Raw genomic sequence first — 10,997 nt, forward strand, 5'->3', positions numbered from 1 at the left:
AAATATTAAGTATTAAGAGTATATAGTTTTAGATTTGTACCAACTCTATAAGTATCTGCTTCCCTCATTGACTCACTCATTTCATCAGAAATGTTGTATACCGCTATTAGAATATAAACGTCTAGAGTGCCCTTAGAGTCAAAGCTATTAGAGTATTAATGTTTTTGAAAATTGCTAAAATAAGAAATGTTGCGTCGGTTCTAGTACTCAAAGTCCAATACAACCAAATGATTAAATTTAAGATACATTATCTTATCAATATATCCCTAATTTTAAGAAAAATTACATACAGTGAAAGTAAAAAGTAAAAAAAAACATTTATAAATTTAGTGTTATATTCTACCAACTATGTAAACTTCATTCTTGTTTAATATGCTGAAATATTTTTGAAGGTTAATAAAAACTCTTGACTTGGGAAATTTATTCTGGAAAATAAAGCTTGGAGGGAATGAACATTGGACTGTAAATTATACTGGTACACAAAGCTGTATCACCAAGTTACCTCATTTGTTAGACCAAAAACCTCTATTGGACTTTGATCGGCTTGGTTTTTGCAAAAAAAATTCAAATCTAAAATCTAAGCATAATGTATGTCTATAAATAAAACAGCTATAAAAGCTAAATACAATTCAAACAATTATGACATCATCCATAGGCGTTCATTAGTCATAAAATATATTATTACATAAATGTCTTTTGTATCTGTCATGACCATAGGTTATTTTTTTACTTTAACTTGATATCCAACGAATAAACAGCCAACATTTAAAATGAAAATGCACCAACAAGGTTTTGTATAGTCAGGAATTTATTCTCCTCACTATCAAAGACGTCAAGCTGGTATCAACATATCATACACACACTGTAATTGGCAAGATTCAACACGTTGGAGGGATTCGAACCCACGGCACTTTTATATCCATTCTCTTTCAAATCAAATGTTAAAGTGAGACAAATACAAGACACCTCACTTGGCATTTCAGAAAGCGAAAAAAGAACTACAATGCCGCAACTTTGTATGAAGAAATTTGTCTTCCAGATAAGGAAAACAAACACTTCTTTATTTTTTCAAAGGCTTGGATGTTTTTGTCTGAAGAACACACATAGACTGTGAAACGGTCGAGACAGTATCGTGACTGACAGACCAACAGACCAAGATCTTTTTATGAAGATAACAGCGCTCTATCTTTACAAGAAGCCGAGAAAATGACATTCCCTCAAAAATGATTCAGGCATACAGACGTTTATTTCGAATTAAGAGTAGTTTCGTTCTTTAAAAGAAACAAAAAATATTTTAAACTCTGATGTTTAAAAAACTGTTGTAATTTTATCCATCTTTAGTGACGGACATATACCAACTTTAGAATAGAGTAGCTGCGCTTATTAAAGATGGCTATTGAGAAATAAAACACTTGAATAAGAATTTGCCTTTTCAATTTGTTGAAAAAGAAAAATTTATAAAATTGTTGATTTTTGATATCCTGCATGGAAACATGTTTATTAAAGCTCTTGTTTTGGTGATTTTTTACTTTTGTTGTTGTTAAATAAAAACTTTTGCAGTATGGCTCCGAAACCGATTTAATTACTGCTGAGCTATAATAAAAAGACATATATTGTATATTATTATCTGGATGGGAGGGGACTTGGGGCTGTTTATTACCAGGAATCTAACAACTTTAAGGACTTATATCAAATTTTGATTAGTTTGTTCATTAAGTTTAGTGTCCAAACGTTTCAACCACTTATTGTAATATACAGAGGGGGTAATTTAGTGTGTCACTATTAGGATGCACATCAATTTATCGGCCATAGATAGGATATAGAGAAGTTTCGACGACTAACAAAATAAAAATCATGGGATTATTCATTGTTTTCATGGCCTATAACTTTTTTATGTTTATCTCCGGGAAAATTAAGATGATTAAAGTCCCTCCACAGATTTTGACGTCATACGATAGAATAGCCACTAAGAGGCCAGTATACACTGTAATTGACCAATGGTAAAATTTATGCTGGCCTCTCATTTGTTATTCTATCGTATGACGTCATTATCTGGGGGGGGGGGGGCTTTAATCATATTCCGGGTAAATATCCATAATATTCAATTGGAAAGGTTTGGTGATTTTTAAATCTTTATAAAGTAATCTTACTGAAATTGTTGTATTTAAAAGAGATTTTATCCTCAATTTTTTTGTAGCGAAAAGCCCTTGAGGGGTGCTATAAGTAAAACTAATATACTCTTACTATCCTAACCTGTATTATCAAGCTTACTGCAAACCCTTAGACCGATTGGTTTCTCCTTAACGTGAATCTTCTTTTAGTTCCTGGGAAAGTTATTTTCGTATTCATTCGAATCCGGTGGATAGGAGCCGGTTCTTATCCATACGAAAAAAACTATGTCTAGCATCGTATTATATCCAGCTTTATACGAATATAAAAATGTACAATCATAAGATTAAAACCAGTTTTTTTAGCCCCGAGGTGCTAAAAAAAACTGGTTTTAATTATATAATTGTACATTCTATATCCGCGGAAAGCTGTTTATAATACGATGCGAGAAATAACTATTATTATATTTATATATTTTTCAACCCTCCCGAGAGAAATCAACCCTAATTATACCCCCCCCCCCCCCAATAAAAAAGAAATAATAGAAATGTGGGTGTCCCAATAACAAATACACAGTGTTCCATTGTAAATTCATTGTTCATAACTTTCAGTTGTGTGGAGTAAGCCTCACTCAGGCTTGTTCTATATCTTCTATCAACTTTATATGGAATGTAAGTATTTTTAAGAGTGCAGCTTCTCTATAATTTACATCAGTACATTACTATATTTAGCTGGCAGTCACGTCCAAGCTTTTTCTCAGAGGGTTGAATAAAGGGGTTTGAGCTTTATCATAAATATTGTTGTTTTCTTGGGACTTTTTTTACGGACAGAGACTGTGCAACTCAATACCACCATGCACAGTTAGGACTTAGATACAAAGGTCTTGCAATCAAAGAGTTGGTTGCCTGATTTTAAAGTTTAAAAGACTTAATGATGAAAATTATGAAGTATTTTCTCTGCCCAAGTCAATGCCAAATATTATATCTGTCAAGGGTAAGTGGGTTCCAATGAAACAAACCTGTATTTAGTTGCTGATGAACCTCCCAACCACTCCACCACCTCCTACAACAACTACAACAACAAAACCCAGCTCGCCACCATGCAAGGTATAGTTTGGATATTTTAAGGGAGGGAGGGGACTGATAATTAATCTGGTACCCAAATTTTTGTAGTTATCTAATTCGTTGACTCAAAAACTTTTATTAAATCTTGTTATTGTTTATTTCCATACTAGAATTGTCCAAACTTTTAAACAAATTATTTTATTTCTCGTATTCATTCGAATCCAGTGAATAGGAACCGGTTCTCATCCATACGAAAAAACTATGTCTAGCATCGTATTATATCCAGCTTTCTACGAATATAGAAATGTACAATCATAAGATTAAAACCAGTTTTTTTAGTTGGTGCCTTCGGCACCTCGGGGCTAAAAAAAAACTAGTTTTAATCTTATGATTGTACTTTCTATATCCGCAGAAATTATAATACGATGCGAGAAATAACTATTATGGTTCATTTTTTTATCATTTAAGATTACAGGTCAAATTTGATTGTGTTACACATTATCTTCAACTCAACATTCCAAAATAAGTACATATTACAAATTTTTGGTATAGTCCTTTTCCTCATTTCCTGACAACGCATCTAAAGGGGCTCTTAGTCGTATTTTAACATTAGTTTTTCTCCTATTTCTAGCCCCTTAGGGGAATCTAACCCTGCGGGGCCAATTTCCTAACCCTGCAGGGCAATCACGTAACCTAACTTAACCTAACCTAATCTAAAATAATCTAAAGCTATAAAATACGACCTTAAGAGGCTTTGTCACGGAAGGGACTATACTCCAAATTTCCAAACGACAAATAATTGAATTATTTCCCAATATGGCTTCGAAACCGATTAATATCCGCTGAATTCGTATTATCGACAATTTAACACAAATAATAATATAAAAACATAAAATCAATGACAGCTATCTATAATACAATAAAATAGATAACTATTACCTTCTAAAAAAATTTGTATTACTTATATATGAGACAATTTTATTTGATTTAGTGTGGAATTCCCAATAAAACGAGCAGAATTGTAAATGGCACAGTTACAGAAGCACACGAATACCCGTGGATGGTAAGTTGCATTTGCACAACGACAATTACATCAAATAGTAGCAGAGATATTCTTATAGCCTTTGCTAATTACTTTGACTCTATATAAACATCTTCCCTCTATAAAAAGTCTAAAACCATCCAGATCCAAGAAATAGTTTTTAATAAAATTAAAGGGAAAGTCAAAACAATAACAGAACTTAAAAGAACAAGATTGCCTCCCTCTGTATGTCAAGAAGTGGTGTGCACAGTGATTCACCAGACGGATCTACTAGTGGGTGAAAAAAGGGGAAGGCAAAAATTCCTAATTTCAATTTTAAGAAGAGTGTTGACACCCCCTTTGGCATGCAACTGGTTTCAAGTCCTAATTCTAGATGGAAAAGTTGAGCTTTAAGTTGACATAATTAAAGACTGAAGGACAAAAGGAAAGGCACACATTAGAGGTTAAGTTACAAAACTAAAACTCTAATTTTAGGTTGGATTGACTCGCAATTATACAGGATACCCTTTTTGTGGCGGATCTATTATTAGTGATCGAGTAAGTATAGAAAATTGAAATATAAATTTATCTTCATAATGGTGCATTTTATTTTTCATAAAGTTAATTTATAATTTATAGATTTGCTTGCATCCTGTGGCTACCTAGGTTTAGCATATCTATAATACAAATTTCCCATCAATCAATAAATATCTTTGTAAAGACAAAATAATTTTTCACTGAGTACATTCAATAAAAAGAAGGAATTAAAAATAAGCTTTAAAAAAATGTCTCAAAAAATCAGCCATGTGAAATCATAAAAAAGGGATGAGAGAAGTGGGAAAGAACACCCTTTAAAAAAATCCCTCATTTTTATAACGTCACATGGCTGATTTTTTGAGACACTGCACTGTAAAGCTTCATAAAAAATTTTTTGCAATGCAATAAAAAAAACAAGTGTTAGAAGTTTTAATTTCAAACTTTGCTAAATTGACACCTTTGGTCATAATAAATGAAAAATATTGATACCTCAAAAAAAGACTATATAATGAACATAATTATCATTACCTGAATAATTTTGTCATAGATTGAGAGGAAATAACACCTATATTTAATGTGTCTTTCAAACTTGGCCATTTTTTTGTCACAACTAAAAAGTCAAATAAAAGGTGCTAAATTAAAAATTCTCTCAGTCTTTATTTATGATATTAATTTCAGTTAATTTTGACCTCTGCCCGTTGTGTTTCGGCATATCAATATCAACCATCAGATATCAAAGTATTAGTAAGTATAACTATTTAATACTTCTTTTTGAGGTGGAAGGTGGTGTTATATGACCCCTCCCCCCCCCCACCCCACCCCATCCTCAAGAGATATATATCATTGTTGGTAGATGGTAAAACTTTTATAACATTGCCTAATTGTGTAGTCAGCACCAAATTTATTTTTGTACCTTACCTGGAAGGTCCAAAACTTTGTAATAAAAGCTTCACTACTATTGGACGTCCAAGCCTTTTGTTTTGGGAATGGGGTAAAATGAGGGTTTTCTCAGGTTTGGTGGTGGGGAAGGCTGTAATCAAATGTATTTCCATAAATTCCTAAAGGGCCTTGTAAAATTGGTTAAGGGGGTGTAAACAACTCTTTTACCCAACCCCCTTTGGACGTAATCATCCTTGGAAGCCGAAATAGTTTCTAATAAAAAATGACTTCATGCAATACAAATGACCAATGATAGGCCAGTATACAATTTACCAATGGTCAATTACAATGTATACTGGCCTAACATTGGTCATTTGTATTGTATAATGTCTTTTTTTATTGAACACTATATGCTGTTTCAAATAAATTCCATAATTTTTTTAGGATCCTTTTGGATATAGACGTCCTTGTTTTTTTAGGTTGGTGGCTGGGATGCATCCAACTCAACTAATACAATGTGGTCTAGCGTTTGTAAAGTTACAATACATCCAGACTATTACATAGCTTCAAGCTCTCAACATTTTGATGTTGCTGTTCTGACCGTTTGCGGTCCCATGCCAACGTATCTAGAGGTTTCTACTTACTTTTGCTTATCAAAAACATAAAGAGGGATAATTATATCTCTTACTGGCGCAGCAATAACAAGCTCAGTTTAATGTTTAGCATTGCAATATGGAATAAATTAAAATTGGCTACTAACCAATGGTGACATAAAATATTCATAATTTATTCTAATGATAATAAAATAATAATAGGATTGTAGGACACGTCAGGCTACAATTGAATCAAGATAAAAGTAAGTGCCGAGCTCTGGGACCTATGTATGGTGAAATTAGACATAAAACCATAATGATTCCAGGTAAAACTAAAATATTTCAGAAAATTAGATTTGAAAATTTCAAGTTCAATTTTCACCCCCTAGGAGTTGACGCATAATCATGACAAGAAAAGCAAAGATTATTTATTTAAAATTTAAGTTTGCGTTTATAAAGTTCTTCATAAAACCACTCCTGAATGGAGTTAATTAATGGCAATTTTTATCAGTTTCTTTGCTAAGGTCACGGAAATTCAGCCTTAAATGAATCATATATAGAGAGGTTTTATGAAAGACTTTATAAAAGCAAAGTTGTTCAAAATTTAAAAAGAATGATCTTTGCCTTTCTTGTCATGATTATACAGCAACTCCTAGGGGGTGAAAATTGAACCTGAAATTTTCAAATTTAATTTTCTCAAAAAGATCCCGCTGAAATATTTTGGTTTTACCTGGAATCATCATGGTTTTATGTTTAATTTCACCATACATAGGTCCCAGAGCTCGGCACTTACTTTTGTCTTGATTCAGTTGTAGCCTGGCGTGAGGACGAATTGTGGTGTAGACTATGAGACAAACATATCCTATTTATAGAATAGCTTTCCTGTAAAAACTAATAGATTTTCTTTTAATTAGAGAGTTGGACCAGTTTGTCTACCTCAACAAGGTAAAAATATCTGCGCTTTTAAAATCCATAGTTTCAAGTTTGTAATTAAAAATGAAAAGTGAGACATACCCAATTTAGCACCATTAAAACATATGTACATTAGATTAAAAAATGAGACATAATATGCACTATGAAATTTAAATACATCACTATTTTTAAATTTGCAGTAGAAAATATAGAACAAGGCTCACAAATTTTGTTTAATTTTATGATATTTCTAGGTGTAGGAACACAATATGAAGGACAATACCACACCGTTACAGGTTGGGGTCTTACATCCGCTGGGGGAGGTGAGTCAATTAAATATGAATGACCTATACTAATGTAGATTGATTCAAGCCAGAGATCTAAAGGGATAAGACAAGGGCCGATAAATTAATTTACATCCCCAATGATGATACAAATAATTTCTTCTTCTATAGATTATAATTAGTGGTTGAAACGTTTGAACATTCAACTTAAAAAACCAACTAATCAAAATTCAAAAAAAGTCCCCAAAGTTGTTATGCCAACGAATAAGAAAATCTTATTGTAAATCTTTGGGGACTAGTGTAATAAACTTTATATAAAAGTAGGTCAGGTTTAATTCTGGTCTACATATTCACAAACTAGAGATGTGCAAAAGCAAATATTTTTATATTCTCTGATGTGGAAATGTATAGATTAGAGAACCAGGACATATGCATTTTAACAATTCATCATGGTCTGCAAATGCCAAAAAAAAATTTTTTGTAGGTCAAGCTATAGATTATGCATTATCCTAAATTCTTAAACCTTATTACAAGGTTTGAAGTAAATAGGACAATTCTAATATAACTGAATTAATGCTTTTAGTTGGTTCTGGGTATCTTATGAAGGCAGATGTGAAGACTATGCCAAATAGTATGTGCTGTAATCAGGTAAATGTAACACTTGTAATCTTTTTATCCTTGTAATAAAGTAACATGATGTCCGTTTGGTTGTCTGTCTGTACCAAAGGATCTTGCTAACCGCTGAACGGAAACATTGCATTTTTTCCCTTTCTTGATGACTATGATACCATAAACCAACATCTAAATGATTGTCTAATTGGTAAAAAAAAACTACCAATCAGACAGCCTACATAGACATTGAGTTGCATCTGTTTATGGGCCTAGACATTCTCTTATTATGAAGTACTAATCGGCTCCACAAATTTTAGGATTACAACTATGGCTATGGATGGAATTGTAACCAAATTACAGATGACGTCATGTGTGCTATAAGTGTTCCTGCAGGTACATTTAAAGCTAACCAGCAGCATGGCAAGGCATTCGCCAGTCAGGCTACAAATATATCCAATAAAGGCTAAAAAAGTAGTTCTTTTTGCATAAAATATGTTTGAAAAGCATCAAGGTTTTAGTTTGTATTGACCAATCATAGAGCAAGATTAGAAATAAAGCCAATCATAAAGAAGTGTATGTGACCAATCAGAGAGCAAGTTTAGAATTTAAGCCAATCAAAGAGGAGTGTCTTGTGTGTGTATGTGACCAATCATAGTGCAAGTTTAGAATAAAAGCCACTATGAAAGTAAGTTTGAGTGTGTATTTGCTTAACCTTAGAGCAAATTTAGATCTAAAGCCATTGTCTGAGCATGTATGGTCAATTAGTTCAAACTTGAGGCAATAAAACGGGAGCAAGTTTTAATTAAAGCCAATGACAAAAGATTAAAAATTTAAATCAATAAGAAAACAACTTGATTCTAGACAGAAGGACATATACATTTACTTGCAGTGTAGTTTAGCTACACAAAATGTCTAGGTGTGCAGAGATCTAAAGGGAAAAGACAATGGCTGATAAATTAATGTACATCCCCAATTATGATACATAAAATTACCCCTTCTGTAGATTACAATTAATGGTTGAAACGATTGGACATTCAACTTAATGAATCAACCAATCAAAATTCGTTTAGTCCTAAAAGTTGTTAAGCCACCGAATTATAAAACTTTGGGGACTTGTGTAATAAACAGCCCATTGTCCTCTCTCTTTCTTCTAGGTGCGGGTGTCTGCGGAGGTGATCAAGGTGGACCCTTGGTGTACAATCAAGTTGGCAACTATGTGCAGACTGGGATAGTGTCATGGGCAGCTCCGTGTGGCAACTCTGATCCGGACACTTATGCCAGGGTTAGCAAAGTAGTGGACTGGATTAAGGTAAATTTTACATTTATGTCTTTTAGTGAAGGAAGCATAATTGTATTAGATATATTTTAGTCTGCAAAACCAGGGGTCATTTTTAAAAGAGAAAAGGCCGCGAGGGTTTCCGACGTTTTCATCTATTGAAAACAATAAAAATATTTCAAATATGGCTTTGTAACCGCTTGATATCCGCAGAATTAGAACTGGTTTTCAGCTATACTGAAAAGTTATGTATTGCATCGTATTATAGACAATTTCCTATGAGTACTAAAATAAAAATCATAATGTTAATACAAGTATTGTTTGCCCTTGCTTTGAACTCGTCGGGGCTAGCAAAATTAGTTTTAATCTTAATTTTTTTATTTTAATATCCGAGGGAAGCTGTCTGTAATACGATGCAATAGTAATTAATTACTAACTAATTTGTTTTGTTTTAGTCTGTAGATCAAGCCAGTGGAAATAAAACTGTTTGCAGCATTTAAACGGTGGACATACTGACAAGCCCCAACCAGAGAGCATCCCTTACATAAATTACAAATACCTATATAACAGCATTTTATTGTAACTGAAAAAAAGTAAAAAAGAAAAAATTAGCATTCCCTAAAACTTATTTACATTATTAATGTTTTGAAAGATTACTTTTGTATCATCAATTATTATTATATTGTGTTTTATATTACTATTAGATATTATATGTTTGTTTCATTTCATTTTTTAGTTTTTATTTAACTCTGGTAAAAAAATTAGACTATTTAATTTGAAGCAAAAAAAATTTACAAGTATTATGAAAATATTATACTTCTTAATATTGAAAAAGATTATAGAGATTTCTACCCTATAGTCATAGGAATCATTAGTGCTCTGCTCTGCACGGGCAGGTGGATAAACCCAAAGTAAAATTAAGCTTTTTTATAAAAAAAAAAAATATTAACCACGAAACCTTTCATTTAATTAATACACAATTTATCAAAGACGGATCAATGGATTGTTTAAAAATAATTGGGTATAATGTCGCCGTAAATAAATAAATAAAAGGCAAATTCACTTTATAGCTGAATATCTTGAGGGGGGACTGCCATTTACACATCCTGCAAATTTACAGTGGATGTGTTTTTGCCAGTGCAATGGATGTATTTATGACAAACTTAATTTTTATTGTATAAATGACAGTAAAATCGATCCTCATGACATAAATACATCCAACACTGGCAAAAATACATCCAATATTTTTATACATATGTCAAAAATACATCTGACACTGGCATTTACGCATCCATACTTTTTCAATTATATGCCATAAATACATCCAACACTGGCATTTATACATCCATATCCATAGAAATTGTTGTTATACTTGTTATGTAAACATAATATGATGGATTAGAATCAACTCTATATTATATTTTGTCCGTTCTGCTTTTTAGATATTTCCGATATTCATTTAGAATTATAATTTGCTACTTGTTGAAGTTATCAGAATTTTTTATCTGTATATTTTATCCTTTTTTCTTCCTTATTTTTAAAAAATTTGTGCTAAGAAAAACTTTAGGCGATAAATTGATATTCATCCCAATGATTACTCCTTTATATAAATAAAAATTAATGGTTAAAAGATAAAAAATGATAACTACTAGTTTGAAGCAACCAATCAGCTGAGGTTATTCCAACAAATTTTGGGTTACAAATATTTAC

The 10,997-nt window shown here is 32.1% G+C and overlaps 1 protein-coding gene across 1 annotated transcript; it reads left to right on the forward strand.

Moving 5' to 3' along the window:
• Positions 1 to 1,469: 1,469 nt before the first annotated feature.
• On the forward strand, positions 1,470 to 10,015 carry LOC145304055 (trypsin-1-like). Its single transcript, XM_080145813.1, has 13 exons — positions 1,470 to 1,517; positions 2,721 to 2,780; positions 3,138 to 3,215; positions 4,165 to 4,236; positions 4,690 to 4,752; positions 5,410 to 5,475; positions 6,090 to 6,242; positions 7,118 to 7,148; positions 7,370 to 7,438; positions 7,983 to 8,047; positions 8,329 to 8,404; positions 9,166 to 9,320; positions 9,743 to 10,015. The coding sequence occupies exons 1-13, from the start codon at positions 1,494 to 1,496 to the stop codon at positions 9,785 to 9,787; spliced, it is 957 nt and encodes a 318-aa protein (XP_080001939.1). The 5' UTR covers positions 1,470 to 1,493; the 3' UTR covers positions 9,788 to 10,015.
• The last annotated feature ends 982 nt before the right edge of the window (positions 10,016 to 10,997 follow it).

The sequence above is a fragment of the Acartia tonsa genome, chromosome 13, assembly GCF_053477335.1.
Source record: "Acartia tonsa isolate MP-2025a chromosome 13, ASM5347733v1, whole genome shotgun sequence".
Lineage (NCBI taxonomy): Eukaryota > Metazoa > Arthropoda > Copepoda > Calanoida > Acartiidae > Acartia > Acartia tonsa.